Source organism: Dipodomys merriami, unplaced genomic scaffold (assembly GCF_024711535.1).
Source record: "Dipodomys merriami isolate MVZ:Mamm:240054 unplaced genomic scaffold, mDipMer1.0.p SCAF_3, whole genome shotgun sequence".
In the NCBI taxonomy this organism is placed as follows: Eukaryota; Metazoa; Chordata; class Mammalia; order Rodentia; family Heteromyidae; genus Dipodomys; species Dipodomys merriami.
In genome coordinates this window covers 39,148,332-39,171,732 of record NW_027204492.1, presented here as the reverse complement: position 1 = coordinate 39,171,732, position 23,401 = coordinate 39,148,332, and the positions used below count along the sequence as shown (strand labels likewise).

The window sequence follows — 23,401 nt, the reverse complement described above, 5'->3', positions numbered from 1 at the left end:
ACATAGTGCAGGGCTGGGAGCACGACTCAGGTGGTAGAGCACCTGCTTAGCAAGCTCAGGTACCACAAAAAAAGGCTATACATCATGCAGACTGGAATATTAGCTTAATCTTGCATTACTGAGTTTTGTTTACTAAAAACAAGGGTAGTGAGTTTTCTATGTTTATAGTGTAAATTACAAATAGTTTAGCTGTGGGGGAATAGATTGATTTCTAACTTAGAAAAACAAATCCTTTTTTTAGAAAATTATACTTTATTTTAAATTATGAACTTTAAGTAGAAAAGTATTTAATAATTTTTATATTTGAGAAAATTTTCTGTGTCTTTTTCTCTTCATTATGGGTTTTATGGGTCAACTCTGGTTCTCAGTCACTGTGTATTATGCTGAGTGAGACATGCTAATTGAAATCTGTTACTTTATAGAATGGGCACACATGAGGAGATAATCTTTGCCCCATTTTCCTTCACTGTTTAAGCTATATGCTACTTCTAAACTTTATGCCAGGTATCAAAAAACAAAAGAATATTTGCTTAAAAAAAGAATGTTTGCTATAGGCAGCCTATGTTGCTTTCTCCACATGATTAGATTTGACACAAGCACTGTTTTTTCCAGTCATAATTGTAAGCACCCATATAAATGGCTTCACAGAATTGATGTGGTCAAGAGGTCAGAATCCGTGTTCCAAAACATAAAGTTTTGTTCCTTGAATAATCTATTTTATTATGCTCTTTAAACAATTCAGAATCTAAATTGCTTTAAGCCACTGACTTTGAAAATCAATGTTAATGTGATTTTATGAATACTTAAGAGGTAATCATGATGAAGACTAAAGTACTTGTACTCATAAACTTGTACTTAGGGTTTTGTTGCTTAAGAGGTTATATTTTCGTGTGTGTGTGTGTGTGTGTGTGTGTGTGTGTGTGTGTGTGTGTGTGTGTGTGTGTGTGTGTGTGTGTGTGTGTGTGTGTGTGTGTGTGTGTGTGTGTGTGTGTGTGTGTGTGTGTGTGTGTGTGTGTGTGTACACAGGGCTTCAACTCAGGGCCTAAGTACTATCCCTGAGTTACTTTTGTTCAAGGCTAGTGCTCTACTACTTGAGCAACAGCTCCATGTCAGCTTTTTTAGTAGTTTAGTGGACGTAAGAGTCTCACAGACTTTCCTGCCTTGGGTGGCTTTGAACAACAATCCTCAGATCTCAGCCTCCTGAGTATCTAGGATTACATGAGTGAGCCACCAGTGCCCTGCTAAGAGGTTATATTTTCTCACCTTTTAATATTTTTTCTGTAGTTTTGATAGGTTACCAGTAAATAAACTGGTCCTCAGTCATAAAGTTTAAACTAAAACAATATACCTTGAATGGTACCCATACTACAACAACCATGATATAAGTAAGAGTATAGCAATCCAGGATGGCCCAGGCACAAAACACAAAATTCTTATCAGAAAAGTAACCAAAGCCAGAAGGGGTGGGGTATGGCTCAAGTGATAGCGTGCCTGCCTAGCAAGCATGAGGCCCTGAGTGTAATTCCCACTACCATCAAAATAAACCCCATAATTAAATACAACTTCATAATCACTTAGGAAAGCTATTATTTAAAAGATGGATAGTTAACAACTATTGAGAAAGATGTGAAGAAAATGAAGCCCTTCTATGTTGCTATTGGGAATGTAAAATGGTACAGAAGCATTGAAGGACAGAAAGTCCTGGTAGGCACTATTACATGAATGAACCTTGAAAACATGCTTAGAAGGAAGTCATATGCAAAGTACCACATATAAAATGGTTCCAATTAGATGAAACGGAATAAGCATATTTATAGTAACAGATTGCTGGCTATCTAGAACCTTGAGGAGAGAGAGGAAGGTGATAGTGAATGACTACAAAGAATATAGAATTTCTTTTGGGGGTGATAACAGTGTACAAAACATGGATTGTGATGATAATTGCACAACTTTGAGTATATTAAAAACATTTGGCTTTATGTTATAAATACATGAATATTATTAAAGCAGTTTGTGTCTTTAAAGGGCTTAAAAAGCTGCTGGGCACTGGTGACTTACAACTATAATCCTTAGTACTCAGGAATTTGAAAGGTCCTGACATAGTCTCTACATGTATACAGACCTGTGCAGAAACTTGAGTAGACCAAGGAAAGAAACAGGGAAGAAGGAGGACCCAGATACTCAACTCTAGCTGATTTTGAAAGAGGATATTAAAGTTACGCCTAATGGCGCTGTGGCTCAAGTGGTAGAATGCTATCCTTGAACTGAACTGAGGGACGGCACCCAGGCCCAGAGTTCAGGCCCCACAACTGACAAAAATGTCTAAAGTTAAGCCTAATTTCTGAACTGCTTCGTTTGACTTAGAACTTCACACAGACTCCCTTGGAAAAGAGATTTAAGGCTTAAATGTTTAACTCATTTAAGGAAATCTGACCCATAATTGGAGGATTACTAAATTATACTGACTCAAAAGGTCAGTATAACCTTGGAAAGAGGCTTAAAAATAACAAGCCAGGTGCAGGTGGCTCACGACTGTAATCCTAGCTACTCAGGAGGCTGAGATCTGAGGGTCACCATTCAAAGCCAGCCGGGACAGAAAAGTCCGTGAGACTCATCTCCAATTAACTACCAGAAAACCAGAAGTGGCACTATGGCTCAAGTGGTAGAGTGCTCACCTTGAGCTGAAGAACTCAGGACAGTGCCCAGTCCTGGTGTTCAAGCCCCATGACCCAAACAAACTTAGGTAGTGAGTACATTTATTGTTGAACTTGTTACCCCTGCCCTCATTTTTCCTTATGTATGTAACTGTAACCTCTTCTACATCACCTTGACAATAAAATTAAATTTTAAAAAATGAATAAAAACTTAAAAAGAAATCACCCACCTGAGTGGGTGACCACATGCCTGTAATCCTAACTACTCAGGAGTCAGATCTGAGGATCACCGGTTGAAGCCAACCCAGGCAGAAAAGTCCACAAGACTCTTACCTCCAATTATTAAAAATCCAGAAATGGAGTCATGGTTCAAGTAAAGCAATACCCGTGAGCAAAAAAGCTAAGAGAACATGTCCAGGCCCTAAATCCAAGCCCCAGTACTAGCACCAAAAATAAATAAAATAATTTTTAAAACAACCAATAGAAAAATATCCCTGAGTTTGACCACTTGTTGGAGTTCATAAATGGAATATAAAGCAACCATTATACATTCATTCAAAGAATACAGATGATTATGTTTTAAGTACAAAGGTACTAGACCCTGTTGCTTCACAGACCTATAAACCCTAGAATAGGGTTTTCTGTAAATGTCAGAGGGCATAGATTTTAAGTTTTCCAGACGATACAGTCTTTAGTCAACTTTATCATTTTACTGCCAAAGCAGCTACTGACAAAATAACTGAAAGGCATAGCTATGTTTCAATACAATTTTATTTACAAAGCAAGACCCTTGGTTGCCACCCTCCATCCTAGAGGCTTTTTCATTGAGCCGAGCTGTGAATCACATCAAATGATCATACCTTAGAAGTGGAGCTTTTCCAGAAACTTCCAACTGTTCTATGGGGACAAAGTTTTAAATGAAACACCAAAAGATCTGCTGACTTTCATAGTATGAGTTTTCATGGCTGCCTTACTTTTGAGTTTAGATGAATAGGCATAGCCTAAAGGTAAAATCCACTGGCACTGTGGTTCTTTTAGAGGTTCGTTAGTTTTTCTTTCTTTCAGTGTTTCATGAATGCACATGGTAATACTGAGCTACATTTTCAACCCTTACTAGGTTTTGGGTGGGTTTTTTTTGCTTTTGACTAGGTGTTATTATTCAATCCATTTTGTGCCTGTGGTTAATTCTGAAATGATGTGTGTACCAGTATTTTGTTGTTTTGGGGGGGGGGGGGAGAGTGTGGAATCACAAGGTTTCAGAGTTTGCTGTTCCAGAGTTTAGTCTCTTGATATCTCCCAGGAACATTGCCTTATGACTAAGATGTATATAGATTATGATTTTTAAATGACAGGTAACACATGAGCAATATTATATATATTCTAACACAAACTTTTTGTTGGACATGGGGCTTGAACTCGGGGCTTGGGTGCTATCCCTGAGCTCTCTACCTTAAGGCTAGCATTCTACTACTTTGAGCCGTAGTGCCACTTATGGGTTTTTGTTGGTTGTTTTTTTTAGTGGTTAATTGAAGATGAGTCTCACAGGGTTGTTTTCTGCCCTGTAGCCTCAAACCACGATCCTCAGATCTCAGCCTCCCGAGTAGCTAGAATTACAGACCCGAGCCACTGGCATTTGATATTATACAATCTTTGAAGCATATATTTGGGACAATTACATTTTGATTTTATTTTTTCAGGTGGCTATTAGTTCTGACTCTGCAACCCCTTCTGATGTCTCTGAAACGCAATCTTTGACAAGTCAAAAAGAATGCAGTAAGACTGTGAGCACTGAAGCCTTAATGACAGTATTTCACCCTCAGAATTTGGAGACACTTAATTCTAAAGTGGTAGGCAACCAATTTATTTCAATCTATGGACGCAAATAATTATAATATACAAGACCTTTCTGTTGATTAGAAAAGGTTTTCCGACAAATACTAATGTATGTATACCTTTTTCAATCCATAACATACAAGGAATCTTAATAAGAAAGAAGATAAAAGGGAGATTCTGGGTTTTATTTCCATAGTTCTCTAATAATAAATATAAACTCAAGTAGCATTGATTTGCGAACAATCAGGATTAATTCAAAGCTTTACCTCCTAACTGTGATGTGATTTTTTTGCCATTTTTGTGAGTTTAAGACTTAAAACAGCTGGGTGCCAGTGGCTTACACTGGTAATCCTAGCCACTCTGGAGGCTAAGATCTGAGGATCGCAATTCCAAGCCAGCCTGGGCAGGAAAGTTCCCATGAGACTCTTATCTCTAATTAACCACTCAAAAACTGGAAGTGTTTCTGTGGCTCAAGTGGTAGACACTAGCCTTGAGCACTGAGAGGCTCAGGGACAGCACTCAGGCCCTGAGTTCAAGCCCTACCACCAAAATACAAAGTTTTTAAAGAAATAAAGAATTAAAATAGTTAATGGTGTATTGCAGAGTTCAGATGCTTTACATTAAAACAGAGGACATGCTAGGTTTTGTTACTGGAAATAGAATAAATATCTAGAGAAACTTAAATAGTAAATGAAAGATGTTAGGTTTGTATATGCTTAAAATTTTTGTTTGGCTCCTAGGAGGAAATGGAGTTTGACTCCATTTCATGATGAATAGAGGTAAGTTATTTGTAAAAAGCCATTTCTCATTGTGTTTAATTGCCTTGATATTTCTATTACAGTTGAAAGAAAAGATGAAGGAACAGTTGTGGAGCATCCTATTTTCTGAATGTGGACGTGGTATTAGCATGTTTCGAACCAGAAAGACTAGAGATCTGGTTGTAAGAGGGATTCCAGAAACCTTAAGAGGAGAGCTCTGGATGCTTTTTTCAGGTATCTAGTCAGTTATTTAATAGACAGTAATTACACTCCTTCTAGGAGTTAGTACAGAAAGTTGAAGAATGACAAAGATGGCTAGGATGTGAGTTAAGACTAGTCAAAGAAGAAAAATAATGTATACTTTACTGTAAATCCATCATCTAATGACTGAGATTAGCTTATTAGGCAAGATTATCTAAAAGGAGGGAGAATTTATCTAGAAGGATGGGGAATCTATTTTCAAAGGTAAATTAAAGGAGCTGAGTGTAGCATATGTCTGTAATTCCAACTACATATGTGATCAAAGATTGAAGCCAGACCAGGCAAAAAGTGAACCCTCTTCCCTCATCCATTCAACCAGTAAACTGGTGATGGTGGCTTGCCTGTGATTCCAGCTATGCAAGAGGTGTAATAGATGGTTCCTAGTTGGAGGCTGGCCCTATGAGAAAAATAAAGCAAAAAGGGCTGGGGCATGGTTCCAGTGATAGATTGCCTGCCTAACAGGCTCAAGGTCATGAGTTCAAGCTCCAGTACTACTAAAAACTAAAGGAAAAAAATACTCATGAAAGTATTTTTGTTGTGTGTTTTTGTCAGTACTGTGGTGTGGACTCAGGGTCTTAGATCTGCTAGACAGGTCTAGCAAGTCTAGATGAGGTCCTCCTTTTTACCCAGACCAGCCTGGACAGTGATCTTTGTATTTATGCTTCTTCATTGTAAGTATAACAGGTACACATCACTTCTATGGTCTTTTTATTGATTGAAATGAGGTTTCTCAATCTTCCCCCAAGCTGGCCTGGAACCACAGTGATTGTGATCCCAGCCTCCCAAGTAGCAAGGATTACAGGTGTGAGCCACCAGCCAAGCTAAAAATATTTTTCTGATTGATAATTTGAACTTGGCCCTTTAGATTCTAGTGTAATGCTTTTTTATTTTCCTTCATTTTCTTCTTTGTGCTCAGAATCATTAAATTTCAAGGTAATATAATTGAATTCTTAATGTACATACAAAATCTTAGCTTTATTCTTCTTTTGTATGTGAATGCAATCATCTTTGCAGGTGCTTGTAATGACATGGCTGCGAATCCTGGCTATTATTCTGAAGTAGTTGAACAGTCTCTCGGAACCTCCAACTTGGCTACTGAGGAAATTGAGCGTGATTTGCGTCGCTCCCTGCCTGAACACCCAGCATTTCAGAGTGATACTGGTATATCTGCTCTGAGGCGGGTACTCACTGCTTATGCATATAGGAATCCCCAAATAGGATACTGCCAGGTATGACTTTGCTGTTAGCCCAGCTCTGTGCATGATAGCATCACTACAAATCCAAGCCTACTAATTTGGGGAGTAAGATTCTAAGGAAAGAAGTTGAGCTGAGATTGATAGTATTAATAATATGAGTAGGATGATGGTGGGAATACTTAGAATGAATGTTTTATTAATTTCTTTTTCTCTTTTTCATTTAACAAATATTTATTTAAATTCCAGTCCTGTGAAAGATAATGTGCCACACATATTTACAGTTATACAAAGATAGATGAGAAAGATCTTGCTATTAAGATATATAGATTAGTAGGTATTAATATATAAACCAGTTCCATTGTGGAACCAAAAAACAGGTGAAAGAAAATGTTAGGATGATTAATGTAACATACTGTGAAGAACTATCTCTAATAATAAATTATTTATATCTAAAAGAATCACACAAAAGGCTTCATGTACAGATAACACTTGCAGATTGTGAAATTTAAATTTTGAATGCATAGATAGTAGAAAGATTGAACATCCTAGGTGAAAGAAGTAGTGCACTCCAACACAGATAGACTTAAAGGAGGAATGTGAAGAGGACCATGATCTGTTTAGGGTGTTGGGTGAATGGAGCTAAGTGTTTGGAAGAAAATGAGGTATATTATTATAGGTCAGGAATTGGAATTTTTTTCTGTAGGCAGTAGAGGAACCATTGGGGACAAATCCTTTAGGAGTACTAAATGGGTGATACAGACACAAACATGTAACTGATACACAAGAGAAGATTAGTTCTTTTTCTTGTGTGTGGTTGTGGGGCTTGAACTCAAGACCTGATTGTTGTCTCAAGGCTAGTGCTCTACCACTTCGAGCCACAGTGCTACTTCCAGTTTTCTGGTGACTGTTCAAAGGCAGGCTTTGAACAACAGTCTTCTGATCTCAGCCTCCTGAGTAGCTAGGATTACAGGCATAAGCCACCAGTGCACAGTTTACTAGAAGATTATTTCTTAAAGGAATAGACCAAAGTTAGCCATTGTGTTGGTAGACAGTGTTCTTCCAGATTTTTCAGACTGAAGCATTAGGCTAAAAGTTGACTGTCATCTTCTAAACACATTTTCCAAGCTACTCTTTTACTTTAACATTACTGTGCTCAGAAGGGAAAAAGAGAATGGAAAAACAATTGTGGTACATTTTCCAGGCCATACCTGGAATAGGTTACATATCACTTCACCTGCATTGTGGCAAGGACTCCATCCATCACATGAGCACAACTATCCACAAGGAAATCTGAAATACAGTGGGCTACTCTGGAAGGAAAGGCTGGATTGCAAGCACTTACCAGTCTACATGGATTTCTACTAGGTTACGCACCTGTAGTAATTACATATCAATAATGGATAGTAGCTGTAACCATTGAAAACCTAACAGAATTTTTTCTGTCAAACTGTTTAAATGAATAAAGCATCTAAACATCAAGTATTTTAGCATATTTTAGGATCTCTGAAAGGTAACAAAGATATATAATACATAATTTCTCAAACAACTTGCACTCTCAGCTATCTATCTATATGCAATCTATCTATATGCAATACCTTAGACATAGTTTTAAAATAGGCAGTACATGGCTTTGGCTTCTAGAAGATGAGAGCAAATTTAGAGACATGGAGAGCAGGAAGAAAGTTATTCTAGGTTAAAGTGACAATACCATTCAGGTGGAATAAGTGTCTTGAACATCAAACTTATGTTCTGATCAAGAAGTAAATATTACTTTTAGTGCCACAAGATCATAGAGAACCTTTAAAGCGTGAGAATTTAATATGGCAAGCAGTTTTACTGTTCTTAATCAAAAATTCATTGAATCATACTAGATATATTATGGCTGGATGGCTGGCTAACTGACTTGGCCTTTCTCTCTCCCTCGTTTCTCCTCCTCTCTCTCCCTCTCCTCTCTTTCCTTCTCCCCTTCTCTCCCATTCTCCTCCTCTCTTTCTCTTTTCTCCCTCTCTTTTCACCCCTTCTCTCCTTCTCTCCCCTTTTCTCCCTCTCCTCTGCCCTCTCCTCCCTATTCTCTCCCTAATCTCTCCCTCCTCTATCTCCCCCCTACCTATGTAGAGATACATCAAATATCACAAACTTTACCATTTCATGCCTCATTGAGACAGGATTTCACAATGTAGCCCAGACTAACCTGGGACTAAATAGCCCAGGACGAAATTGAACTTGGAATCCTCAGGCCTCTGGCTCTCCAGTGCTGACATTACAGCAGTGCTGAGTTTACAGGCATGCAACATCATGCCTGACCCTGTTACTGGTTTTTGGTATAATCATAAAGTTTTGTAACCATCACTACTTTCTACTTCCAGAACATTTTCTTCACCCTCAAAAAAAGAAGACATACAGTCATTATTATTCTACTTCTCATTTCGCCCTCTCCCCTACCCAGTCACTGGTCTTTTTAACTGTGGCTATTTATTGACATCTTACTAAATGGAATGATAGAATATGTAGTCTTTTGTACCTGCCTTCTTTCTCTTGGCATATTGTTTTCAAGAAGATTTCTCCATGTGTTGGGAACGTGGCTTAGTGGTACAGTACTTGCCTACAATGCATGAAGCTCTGGGTTCAATTCCTCAGTACCATAGAAACAGAAAAGACTGGAAGTGGTTCTGTGGCTCAAAGGGTAGAGTGTTTCTTCAGGGAGAGAGCACAGGCCCTGAGTTCAAGCCCCAGGACTGGCAAAAAAAAAATGATTGCATCCATGCTATGGAATATGTATCCATACTTTGTTCATTTTTACAACTGAATAATATTTCATTATATAGATATACCACATTTTGTTTTCTATTGAACAGTTGATAGACTTTTGATTAGTTTTGTCTGTTTTGATTGCAAAGAATAATGTATTTATGAATATTTGTGTATAGGCGTTTGTATGCGCCTTGTTTTTCATTTTGGGTGTATATACTGCTCAACTTTCCCTACTTCATGTTCCTACTAGCAGTATAAAGTTTACATTTTTTTACATCTCTCTTTCTGTCTCTCCTCTGTCTGTCTTTGATTCTGTCTCTCTAGTCCTATGGCTTGAATTTAGGACCTGGATGCTATCCCTAAGCTTTTTGCTCAGAGCTAGTTAGGGCTTTACTACTTGAGCCATAGGTCCACTTCTGACATTTTTTAGTAGTTTATTGGAGATGAGTCTTATGGACTTTCATCTCTTTTGGATTACAGCCACCTCAATGAGAACAAAGTGGACCTTTAGTACCCTTGCTGAAATCAGTCAGCCATAGTATTTATTTCTATAATTTCCATTCTGTTCTATTGAACAGAGCCATACTGTCTTGATTACCACACAGATGAAGTAACCAAGTTCTAAAGTTGGAAAGTGTAGATCCTTTTAAGTACATTTTCTTTTTTGTAAGTGTTTTGGCTTTTAGATCCCTTGTTCTCTATGAATTTTAGGATCAGCTTGCCAATTTCTTTTTTTAAAAATAGCCAGCTTAGATTTTGGTAGTTGTATTAAATCTGTTGGTCAGTTTGGAGAGTATTATAGATTTAAGTCTTGTGAATATACTGTGTCTTTCTATTAATTCAGCTCTTTAAAATTTCTTTCTTCAAAGATACTTGATAGGGCTGGGAAGGTGGCTTAGTGGTAGAGTGCTTGCCTCGCATGCATGAGACCCTGGGTTCAATTCCTCAGCACCACATAGACAGAAAAAGCTGGAAGTGGCGCTGTGGCTCAAGTGGTAGAGTACTAGCCTTGAGCTGAAGAGCTGAGGGACAGTGCCCAGGCCCAGAGTTCAGGCCCCATGACGGGCAAAAAAAAAAAAAAAAGTTAAAAAAAATTGGTAGTTTTCAGTGTTCCAAATCTCATAGTTCTTTAATTTTCTTTCTTGGGATACTACAGCAAATGGGTTTTCTCATTTTAATTTTTTGATTATTTGCTGCCAGTATGTGGAAATACTATTTTTTTTTTTTTTTTTTGGTCATGGGGCTTGAACTCTGGGCCTGGGAGCTTTCCCTGTGTTCTTCAGCTCAAGGTGAGTGCTCCACTTCCGGTTTTCTAGTGGTTTATTGGAGATGAGAGTCTCACAGATTTTTTTCCTGTCTGGGCTGGCTTTGAACCGTGATCCTCAGATCTCAGCCTCCTGAGTAGCTAGGATTACAGCCATGAGCCACCAGCGCCCGGCTCTTACTATTCATTTTTTTATATTTTGATCTTATGTCCCTTTAACTTAATAAAGCTGATTTATTAGTTCTGATGAAGAAGATATTATGTGAATTCCTTAGGAATTTCTACATACCAAATTTGAGTAGTGATACTTCCATCCTAATTTGGACATATTTTTTCCGCACCTAATTAATCTGGCTAGAATCTTCAATACATTGTTAAATTGAAGTGGTGATGTTGTTGTTGGGGATTTTTGTTTGTTTTTTAGACCAAGTCTTAATATATTTCTCAGACTGATCTTGAAGTCATGGATTCAAATGAACCTCTCACTCTAGCCTCCCAAATAGCTAAAGTCTTAGCTCAACAGAATTATTGAGAATGCATATCCCTGTCTTGGTATTTGTCTTTGAAGAAAGCAATCAATAGGACATAATGTTAGCTGTGAAGTTTTTTTTTAAAGATTATCAGCTTGAGGAAGTTTGTTGTTGTTTTTTTTTTTACATTCCTAGTTTACAGAGTTTTGTATCATGGAAAAATACTAGATTTTATGAAATTGCTTCTGTGTTCATTAAGATGATCATGTGATTTTTTTTTTCCGTTTTATTAAAATAGCATTTGTCATTGATTGATTTTCATATATTGAACCACCTTGCATTCCCAGGGCAAGTCTCACCTGGTCTTTGTGCATATATAATCTTTATTCATATGCTACTAGATTTGAGTTTCTGATGTTTTGTTGAAGTTTTTACAGTTACATTCATAACATATATTAATATGTGGTTGTCTTGTGGTGTCTAATTCTGTTATCAAGATATCTTAGAATGAGTTGGATAGCATTTCCTACTCTTATTATCTGAAGAGTTTATGAAAGACTGGTGCTAATTCTTTAAATGTTTTGCAGAAAACAGTAAAGCCATCTATTCAGAAAGTTTTCCTTGTGGGAAGTGTTTTCATTACTAATACAATCTCCTTATTGTAGATAAATTCTGATTTGTTTCTTCTGGAGCTAGTATCAGTAGTTTGTAGGGTTATTAATTTGATAGCATAATCATAATCCCATAAACTTCTTTCTATTTTTATTAGGATAATAGTATATTTTCTTTTTACATATTGAAATACTTTCAGTACTCTGTTTTTTTCAAAATCTTTGTGGTAAGCTTACCCAACTATATTCAATGATTTATCTTTTAAAAAATTTTTATTGTTAAAGGTGATGTACAGAGGATTTACAGTTACATTGTCAGGTAAAGAGTACATTTCTTTTTGGACAATGTCACCCCCTTCTCTCCCTCTTTCCCAGCTTTTCCTTCCCATGCCCATCCACAAGTTGTATAGTTCATTTTCAATATAGTATTCTTTTATCTTTTTAAAACCTATTTTCAGTGAGCCTAACTGTTGATAACTCTACTTTTTTCATTTTTTTTATCACTTTCTACTCTCAGAGCCTCAAGATGAGGCAGAGGTGAGAGCTAAGTACTTTTCTGTTCTTTCCTATAGCTATGAATACACACATGGCTATATGCATGTATATGGCCTCTTAAGTTCCCAGGAATATGTCAGAATTTACTTAATGTCTTAGATTTTCATTTAGCCATTTGTTAGCCTGTTGTTTGGCCCAACTGTTCCCTCTATATCAGCCCACCCACACATGTCAGCAGCTGCCTCTGATTATTTTCAACAAACACTTGTTGGGGAATAGCTTTTTGTCCTAAATGAGCTCTGTGTCAGATCAAATAAAAGATATCCTTGTGAGTTCATTCTTCCAGGGAACTGCCAGATAGAAGCAGAAAGTATAGTGGCAATGGAAATAGGAAGAAAGAACAGATCTAAAAACATTTTATAAGGAGAACTCTGGGATATGATTTTTTAAAAAAAGATGTAACAGATGCAGAGTTTCTATCATGCACAAAATTAGGATAACTATAAAAAGTGAATCCTACCTGATAGGAGAAATATTCTTAGTTTTAGATATAATGAAAGATGATTGACATCTAAGGGATAGTCTTCAGTAGGGAGTTACAAATAGAGACAGTTTCATCCAGTTTTAGTATTGCCTTCAAATTTATGTGTGTTTTTAGCTTTGTGATAATTAGTATGTTTTTACCAACTAAAATTAGCCATATTAGGTTTTAGATGGTATATTGCATATCCATGATATTATACTGCTTCGTTTTCTTGAATATAACTGTACAGAATAACTGATTAGAAAAGAATAGCCTGATTTCATGTCATTTTGCTCTGAGTTTATTGTTCTTATGGTTCCATAATCATTGCTATCACTTGTTCTCTTACTGTTGAAAACTCCTATGCTTGAAAAGGGAATGAAGTAGTTAGTGAGCAATATTTACTTTTTTGTATCTTTTCTATGAAATTTAGGCAATGAACATTTTGACTTCAGTGTTGCTTCTGTACGCAAAAGAAGAAGAAGCTTTTTGGCTTTTGGTTGCTGTATGTGAACGAATGTTGCCTGATTACTTTAATCGTCGAATCATTGGTAAAACAAACTACACACGTATATTTCTACAGTCTTTGTTATCTGTTGCTTTAAGAGATTATAGGCTCATGCCTATAATCATAACTAACCAAGAGGCTGAGATCTGAGAATCGTAGTTTAGAGCCAGCCCTGGCAGAGAATTCTTTGAGGCTCTTTATTTCTAATTAACCATCAAAAAGCTAGAAGTGAAGGTATGGCCCAAGTGATAGAGTACTGGTTACAAACAAAAAAGCCAAGCAAGATCACAAGGCCCAGAGTTCAAGACTCAGTACTGGCACAAAAATTAAAGTCTTATTTTACTCATAGTTCCAGAGCCTGAGAAGTCCTTGGCATCTAGCCAAGGTCTTCTTGCTATATCATAATAGCATTGTAGAGGATATGACAAAGGCAGACAAAAGAAGTATGCCACGGAGAGCTTACTTTTAATATGTCACTCCCTTGATGACCTATAATCTATTGTCTTTGTTGTGCCAATTCTGGGGCTTGAATTCTGAGCCTTGTACTCTTGGTCAGCTTTCTTGTTCACAGCTCATATTCTACCACTTGTGCAACATCTCCAGTCTGGATTTTCTGCTGGTTAAAAATAGAATCTCAAGCCAGGTGCCAGTAGCTCACCTTTAATCCAGCTACTCAGGAGGTTGATATCTGAGGATGGTGCTTTAAAGCCAGCCCAGGTAGGAAAATCTGTGAGATTCTATGTCCAATTAACCATGAAAGCCAGAAGTAGAGCTGTGGCTCAAGTGGTAAAGCACCAGACTTGAGAAAAAAATTTAAAAACCCTCAGGGACAGTGCCCAGAGTTCAAGCCCTGGAATAGCACACATACAAAAAATGGAGTCTTACAGACCTTCCAGCCTCAGCTGGCTTTATGATTACAAGGGTAAGCAGCTAGCACCGGGGCATTAATCATGAGTGTATTAATCCATTCTTTGGAGCAGATCCATTATAATCCAGTAACCTCTTGAAATTTCTACTTCTAAATACAATGAGTACATACATTTGGGAGTTAAGTTTCATACACATGAAATATGGGCTACCCATTCAAACCCAAATGACATTTTTCCTTTTTTTGTTGAACTCTGGGCCTGGGCGCTCTCTCTCAGCTCTTCAGCTCAAGGCTAGTGCTCTACTACTTTAGCCACAGCACCACTTCCGCACATGACATTTTTCTAAACATCTGATTTTTTATGTTTTTGAGACAAGGTCTAGCTATGTAGCCCAGTCTGGTCTTGACATTTTTCTACCTTCACATCTTAAATGCTAGGATTACACTACAGGTCTGTGGCACAATGCCTAGCTTGTTGTCACTTGAATTACCAAATAGAAGAATCAGTAAATTGAGAAATGCACAAACACTAAACCCTTTAAGAGCTGGGGATGTAGCTTAGTGGTAGATCACTGGCTGAACATGTACATCTCCAGCATCACAAAGATGAAGCCAGTTCATTAATAATAGTACATTGTCTCTGCCTAAGAAGGATTCAGATCTTCAAATTACTTTTTTTTTTTTTTTTGCCGGTCCTGAGGCTTGAATTCTGGGTCTGGGCATTGTCCCTGAACTTCTTTGGAGGTAGAACCACTTCAGCCACAGCACCACTTCCAGCTTTTTCAGAGTAGTTTACTGGAGATAGTGTCACAGACTTTCCTACCTGAGGTGGCTTTGAACCATTATTCTCAGATCTTAGCCTCGAGTATCTAGGATTACAGGTGTGAGCCACTGACACCCAGCTTCAAATGACTTTAAATGGTATTTCTCAAGTGTTTCGGGGTTCGTGACACATGTATAAAGTGCAGAAAAGGCTCAGAAGGGATTCAATATATAAGGGAAAAGACATATCAGCAAGCTAATGTGAAGCGAGAGAGATGGGGAACAAATACTTTAGAAGAAGTTCGTTTTTAAACTTGTCTTGGTATTCTTCAGGTGCCTTGGTGGATCAGGCAGTGTTTGAAGAACTTATCAGGGATCACCTTCCTCAGCTAACAGAGCACATGACCGACATGACATTTTTTTCCTCCGTTTCTCTGTCCTGGTTCCTCACACTTTTCATTAGTGTGCTGCCTATTGAAAGTGCAGTGAATGTCGTCGACTGTTTCTTCTATGATGGAATAAAGGCCATTTTACAACTGGGATTGGCAATACTTGACTATAACTTAGACAAACTTCTGACGTGTAAAGATGATGCTGAGGCTGTGACAGTTTTAAACAGGTAGTGTAAGAATTATAACTTTTAAATCTGAAGGAGATCTAAGACATTATGTTCTTCATTCCCCTTATATTTACTGATGAGGAAATTGAGAGGCAAAAACTTCAAAAATATTGCCTGTAGTCACAGAGCTAGTTGAATGATAAAGCCAGACCTATAATCCTGTCTTTTGTCTTCAAAAAGCATGTAACAAAAAGTAAATCACTTTGAAGTGAGCAGTTAGGCTATGTAAGCATTTATGCTAATATTATTAATTCAGTATGCTCTGATTTTTCAGTACTGGGGTTTAAACTCAAGGCCCTTACACTTGCTATACAAGTGGTTTACCTCTCAGCCATACATGCCTCCAACCCTTTATTATGTTGTTTGTTTTTAGCAGAACTGGGGCTTGAGCTTAATGCCTCATATTTGCTCTGCTAGAGTAATAATACTTAAGCCACACCTCCATTCTGCTTTCTGTTATTTATTTTGGCAATGAAGTATCTCAAGTTTTTCTGCCCAGGTTGGCCTTTAATTGTGATCCTCCAGACCATCTCTGTTCCATGAGTAGCTTGGATTACAGCTTTGAGCCACTAATGGCCAACTTATATAGGTTATTTTTGAGATAGGGTCTCACTTCTTTCCCAAACATATGCTTTTCCCCAGTGTGCCAAAGTATTTCTATTTATGCTCCCCATGAAGCCAGGATAGTAGACAGAGGTCACCATGTCTAGCTATTAGTCAAGAGGGTATCTTGTGAACTTTTTTTGCCCAGACTAGCTTTGAACTATTATCTCCCTAGCTTAGCCTCCCAAGTAGTTAGGATTACAAGCATGAACAACCAACACTATGCTCCACTCTTTATTTCCGAGTCCTAGTTTAAGCTATACAGTGTTTCTATGTAGAAATAATTTGAGGAGGAAAGAGCTAGTTGATAATGTTAAATATCTAGTGGGAGAAACAATCATGGTTTTCCAGTAGTTTCAGTCGTGGGGATTAAACTATTTTCCTAGTGGCTTTTGTTTGCATGCTGTTTTGTATGGGAGTATATGTGGGGGTTTTTTAGTGTTCATGTGTATATGCACACATTTGTAAATGTTAAATCAATGAATATTTGAATTGACAACTGGAGAATATTATACACGTACCTCTGGCATTCCAAACACATGAAAGAACTCGGTGTTACTCACTTTTCTTTTTTCCTTTGCATGCCTATATATACTTTATATTCCATACTTGTTGGACTAGATAGTATTGGCTGAGGACACGTTGAACCTATTTTCTTCTTTTCATGCTCTCCTGGCCCAGCCCAACATGATTTTGTCCTCATTCTATTCTCCTTCCTATCCATGGCCTCCTAATTCCCAACCATCTTCTTCATAAGAACTTTCCTTGTCATCCGCATTGAACTTAACCTCTGGATTATTAGGTATAAATTAGCTTTCATGATCTATACTCTAGCTATTTTAGTTGTACTAATTCCTACACTGCTATCACCTTTGGCTAGGTTCTTCGACAGTGTCATTAACAAGGATAGCCCATTGCCTTCAAGTGTTCAGCAGGGTTCAAATGTGAATGAGGGAAAAAACAGTGATACTACAGTGGATATTACAGATTTGATCAAAGAGTCTAATGAGGTAAGTTTTTTCATACCATAAATATAATTGCATAGCATATTAAAAATCTTAGGTCATTATCACTCTAGTGGTATATCAAGATTAAGGTGATAATGCAAGATGCAATTTAATGTTTATTGCGATGAATTTGTACAATAGATGCTATGGGTTATTCTGAGCTTAGGATCCAGCCTTCTCTTGTTCCGTGAACACTTTTATTTACTTTCTAAAGTGTGTTACTTCATTTTATATTAGGAAAACCGTAGGGCTATCTAGTGACATTTGAATTCATATCTTACTAAGCCTCCTTGGCTAGGGTATATACTAGTTTCTGGTTTCTGTTGCCATTCCTGTTCAAGATTTTCATTAGACAGAATGAAGTTTGTCAGTTTTCTGCATTTTTAAAAAGTTGTTTTAATGCTTTTCCTAAATTTGGAATCCAAATAAAAATATGAACAATAAAAAATTTCAAATCCAATTTAACTTTAAAATGAGTTTTATAAAAACAATTTTGTGAGTTGGTCCTGGGCTAGATAGAACCTTCTTTGCACCCAGTTGTTTTTCATTAAATGAAAGTAAATCTTACTTTCACAAATCATGACCACTTTTAAATGTATTACTCTATAAAAAGGTGAGAAAATTATTCTTTTCTTAGAGATTTAAAAATCTTACGAATGTTCTTGTACTTAGCCTAGACACATAGTAAATGTATTTTCTCTAGTGAATATGTATATTGGTTGAAACGTGGGTGGTGAAAATATGCAAAATCACTGAACAAGTCAGAAATAGAACCAATGCCCTGAGAATTGAGTGAAGAAATTCAGTTGTAGAAGCAGCAGATATTTGTGATGAATGAGTATTCATTCAAATAATTTCCTGCAGAAATATGGTAACCTTCGCTATGAAGATATACATAGCATGCGCTGTCGAAATCGCTTGTATGTGATACAGACTCTAGAAGAAACGACCAAGCAGAACGTGGTGAGTATGAACCTATTGGGAGAAAACAGTTAATGCAACATACCTTTCCTTTAACTTCCTTTCTTATAGATGGACCCAAAGCAAATCATGTAGTGAGGCAAGCCAAACTCAGAGAGGCAAACAGCACATGTTTTCTCTCATAAGTAGAAGCTAGATCTAAAATAAACTGGACATGATAACTTATACAAGACTCTAGGTATTCAAACAGAGACTTAAGTAGAATACTCTTAGATGAGGAACCCAAAAGCATAATGAGTATCATTTTAGATGTTTCAATAAAGTAGTATTTTAACTATTGAAACAAAAGCCACAAAATGGAAATGGTTTGGTGGTGGTAGTGGTATTTGTTTTTGCTTTTTTTTGAGGGGGGCAAAGGGAGACACAGAAATGGAGGGAGGAAAAATCAACAAAAGCAGCCATGGTGTTCAGTATACACTATGTGGAAAATGAACTATGTAACTTGTGGGCAAGGTCAGGAGGGGGAGACTAGGGCAAAGTGAAAGAAAGGGTGAAATTGTCCCAAAAGCATAACTTTACAACTTTGGTGGGGGGGGGGGGGATAGAAAAGGATGGGAAGGGGAAACAAAGGAGGAGGCAACAATGCTTGATAAGAAATGTACTCATTACCTGGCTCATGTAATTGTAACCCCTCTGTACGGTATTTTCATAATAAAAAAAAAGAATTGTACTCATTTGGGCTGGGAAGGTGGCTCAGTGGTAGAGTGCTTGCCTTTCATGCATGAGGGTCTGGGTTCGATTCCATAACACTACATAAGCAGAAAAGGCCAGAAGTGGCTCTGTGGCTCAAGTGGTAGAGCGCTAGCCTTGAGCTGAATTGCTGAGGGACAGCACCCAGGCCCAGAGCTCAGACCCCATGATTGACAAAAAGAAAAAAAAAAGAATTGTACTCATTACCTGATTTACAGAATGGTAACTCCTTTGTACAACATCTTAATAACAGTAAAATTATATTTTAGAAGAAAAATAAACATTCCAAGCCAAGCACTGATGGTTGACATCTGTAATTCTAGGTACTCAGGAGGCTGAGATTTGACGATCTCAGAAACAAACCTAAGCAGAAAAAGTGTGAGATCAGCAAAAAGCTGAGCTGGACCCATGGCTCAAGTGGTAAAGTGCCAGCCATGAGCAAGAAAGCTAAGCAAGCATTCAAGGCCCCCAGTTCAAGCCTTGGCACGAAAATAGACAAACAAAAAAAACAACTATTATTCCATGTGAATAAAATGAAAGAGACTAAACTTTTGAACTAGATTCTTAGCAAAGTTTTCCTTATTGTAAATATTTTAGAGGAAATATGTTGTTTTATTCAGGCTGAGTTACTTTGTTTACTCCACCAGTAAAGGTGGAGTAAAGGTCAAGGTGTTACTTGACCTTTGACACTACTGCAACACAGTACTGAAATGCTGTGATGTTGGTGTATAACTGTCACACAGTTATAACATGCTGCTTCAGTAAATACAATTGATCTTGCAATAGTTGTGCTAATAAGCATTACTTTCCTTGGATACATAAGTAAAGCAAAAGGGCATAGTGCTCACTTTCTAAATATTTGGATGGCTCTGAAAAAAGCCATCTTGGTTTCTTTTGGTTAGTTGAATGAATAGATTACTAGTCAAAGGGGAATACTTTTACTCTGCTGTTTATATTGTTCTAAAAGGCTTGATCTTTGTTGATGGTTTGTTGTTTTGTAAACCAGCCTGCTTAAAGCCCAGGTCTGCACAGATACAATCTAGAAAGATAAACATTTCTGAAGACTTCAAGTTTAGATTTCATTTAAATAATTCATGATGTTTTCTGTGGCAGAGTTAACCTAGAGCCCATTTTTTTTTAGGTTTTGTGTTTAAGATTATGTGCATTTGTTTTAAATGATTCAAGCATTACAAGGTTCTCCCGCCTGGGAATAACCAACTCAAAATGATTTAGTATATAACCTTCTAAATCTTTTTCCTATATATTTGTTCACATGCAAGTGTAGGTAGGTAGGGAAGAGACGTAGCTTTTGAAATGTAATTATACATCATACCACTCACTTTGTTCTGCAGCTTTTGTCATTCAAAAATACATCATGGAGCCATCTGTAATTCTAGCTACTCAGGAGGTTATAATCTGAAGATCATGATTGGAAACCAGCCTGGGAAGGAAAAACCCTGTGAGACTCTTATCTCCAATTAAACACCAAAAAAGCTGGATGTGAAGAAAGTGGTAGAGTGCTAGCCTTGAGCAAAAAAGCTAAAGGACAGCACCATGGCTCTGAGTTCAAGCCCAAGGACTAGCACATAAAAATATATATCATGATTCTTACTTGTCAGTTCATACAGATGTAAATCAATCTTCTTAATGTACTAAACATTATACCATGCTATTATAGATAGGCTATGGACTTAACTATTCCTTTTCATACACTTTTTTTTTTTGGGGTCTGGTCGTGGGGCCTGAACTTGGGCCTGGGCGCTGTCCCTCAGCTCTTCAGCTCAAGGCTAGCGCTCTACCACTTGAGCCACAGCGCCACTTCCGGCTTTTTTCTTTTTGCTTATGTGGTGCTGGGAATCGAACCCAGGGCCTCAGGCATGCAAGGCAAGCGCTCTACCACTGAGCCACCTTCCCGGCCCCCTTTTCATACACTTTTAACGTCACCATTTTTCTTAAATATAACATGGTGTGGGTTTGAGACTTAGCTCACTTGGTAGAATGTTAGCCAGCAAGTCCCAGTCTCAGACCTAAAAAAAAATAAAGACAACACAATATAAACATACTTCTACCTATATTTTAAACTATTTTTATAAGTTTCAAAGTAGAAACTAGGCAAAAGTGTATGTCTATCTAAAATTTCACAGATCATGGTAAATTACCCTCTAAAATTTGTACCAAATTACAATCCCACTCACAATGTATAAGAATGTCCTTTTGCCAGGCCAGTGGTTCATACCTATAATTCTTACTACTCAGAATCGTGTAGGTTGGCTGCATTTAAGTAGGAGATCCTTGATTATCTTTTAGTTCTTTTTTTACATTTTAATTTTCAGTTAATGTATATTTGCCATGTAGGGGTGTTTCATTGTGGTGTCCCCATACATTACATGTACACAGAACCTTTTGAAAAAATTCACCACCTTCACGGTATTCCCATTCTTTTGTCCTCCCTTTTGAAACATCAGGTGAACTTCATTATGCTATATTCACATATATATATACTTCTGTGTATGTAACTTCTTGGATTTTCTTCATCCCTCAAATGTTTTCATTTCTGTCCAAATTTACTTGCTATGAGTTAATTTTGATCATTTATCTTTTCCAAGAAATTTACCTGTTTTATCTAGATTTTCAGTTAGATTAGTATAAAGCTTGTGGAATTCATTCAACAGATACTTTACACTGTCTTCTTTGTTGTAGGCATTTTGATGAGTTTCATATCCACACTTTTATTTTTTCTCAATGATTTTCATTTGTGATTTTTTTTTTTTTTTTAGTGTCAATCCTAGGGCTGCAACTCAAGGCTTGGGTGCTGCCCCTAAGCTTCTTTTTGCCCAATGATAGTGCTCTACCACTTGAGCCACAGTTTGACTTCCAGCTTTTTTTCGGGGGGGGGTGGTATTTTTTTGGAGTTAAGAATTTCCCAGACTTTATTACCTGGGCTGTTTTGAACAATGATCCTCAGATCTCAGCCTCTGGAGTAGCTAAGATTACAGGTGTAAACCACTGGCACCTGACTCATTTGTGCACATTTCTTTTAATCACACTTGCTAGTATGATCACACATTTGTCTTATCCATTATTTCAATGAGCCACTTCTCATTTTGTTTATTGAATCTTCTGGGGAAGGGTTAATATTCACTTTTATTAATTAGAGCAATTATCTTTACCTTTGCTTTTTCATGTATATGCCAGTAGTGGGCTTGAGCACAAGGCTGGTGTTCTTCCACTTGAGCCAACAGCTCCACTTCTGACTTTTTGGTAGATATTGGAAAGTCTCATGGACTTTCCTGCCCAGGGTGACTTGAAACTGTGATCCTTAGATCTCAGCCTACTGAATAGCTAGGGTTACAGGTATGAGCCACTGGTGCCCAGCCTACAATTGGTTTTCAATTATTCAAATACTATGGTGTTTGTACAATTAATGTTGCTGCTTCTTGGGGCAGGATAAAATTACAGATTTTCTAAGCTTATTTCTTGGATTATATTTTTGACATAGAGAGAAATGCACATCTCCTGATGCCTTTGAAGTATTTGATGACAACCTTGCTTGATGACTGGATAAATTGCTTATGTGACAAGAGGAATATAAGGAATGATACTTAGAATACTGCTGCTGAAATTTATAGACATTTAGTTGCTGTCATTTGGCAGCAATTACTGGATCTGAATAAATAACTATCAAAATACTTTATCAGAGTAAAATTGAACTGTAGTCCATATACAAAGGGTAAAGTAGGTGCATTTGACTTTGTTACTTCTCTAGAAAATTGAAAGGAAAATGTTTTCTCCTGACAAAAGGAGACTCTTAAGCAGATCTGAAGCATTAATAAAGTGTTAAATTTTAAATTGCTTTTTTCTTTTTAAAGATGCGTGTTGTATCACAAGATGTTAAACTGAGCCTTCAGGAACTGGATGAACTTTATGCTATCTTTAAGGTATTCTTGTTGTTCTTGTGAATAATAAAACTCTTAGCAACATTTGATCATAACTCACTGTAGATATTTTTGTCTTTTTTAGCAGAAATGTTTTAAGAAGAAAATGTTCTGTAATCACTTTTTCTGCTTTAATGACTTGCCTTTTTATTTGTTTTTAATAGAAAGAGCTGTTTTTATCTTATTATTGGTGTGTGGGTTATTCAGAATTGAAACACCACGACCCCAGCCTGCCATATTTGGAACAGTATCAGATCGACTGCCAGCAGTTCAGGGTGTTGTATCACTTGTTGAGTCCCTGGGCATGTTCCGCAAACAGAGACTCACTAGCTCTATGGACATTCAGATTGTTGGATGAAAATTCTGATTGCCTTATAAACTTCAAAGAATTCGCCTCTGCAATTGGTAGGCAGATGTCCACTAAGTTTTTTAAGCAAAAAATAAGTTCACCTTAGAAATACTTAGTACTCTGTTAATTATTGCCATCTAGTCTGATGATACCACCCTGGGTTATACTGTCTCCAGAATTACTGGACCTTTTTAATGTGTTTGTTGCTAAAACTAAGTATATTGATCTCATTTTACCCCAACCTTCTGAGAAGGACACACTCT

General features: G+C 37.2%; 1 protein-coding gene across 1 annotated transcript in view; it reads left to right on the top strand.

Moving 5' to 3' along the window:
* Positions 1-23,401, top strand: part of Tbc1d8b (TBC1 domain family member 8B) — a 61,666-nt gene that overhangs the window by 30,019 nt on the left and 8,246 nt on the right. Inside the window, exons 8-16 of the mRNA XM_070039978.1 lie at positions 4,352-4,501; positions 5,329-5,479; positions 6,521-6,735; positions 13,250-13,367; positions 15,288-15,573; positions 17,057-17,186; positions 18,048-18,146; positions 22,724-22,792; positions 22,954-23,194. Coding sequence (XP_069896079.1) covers positions 4,352-4,501; positions 5,329-5,479; positions 6,521-6,735; positions 13,250-13,367; positions 15,288-15,573; positions 17,057-17,186; positions 18,048-18,146; positions 22,724-22,792; positions 22,954-23,194 — 1,459 coding nt within the window. The remainder of the gene's footprint in view (positions 1-4,351; positions 4,502-5,328; positions 5,480-6,520; positions 6,736-13,249; positions 13,368-15,287; positions 15,574-17,056; positions 17,187-18,047; positions 18,147-22,723; positions 22,793-22,953; positions 23,195-23,401) is intronic.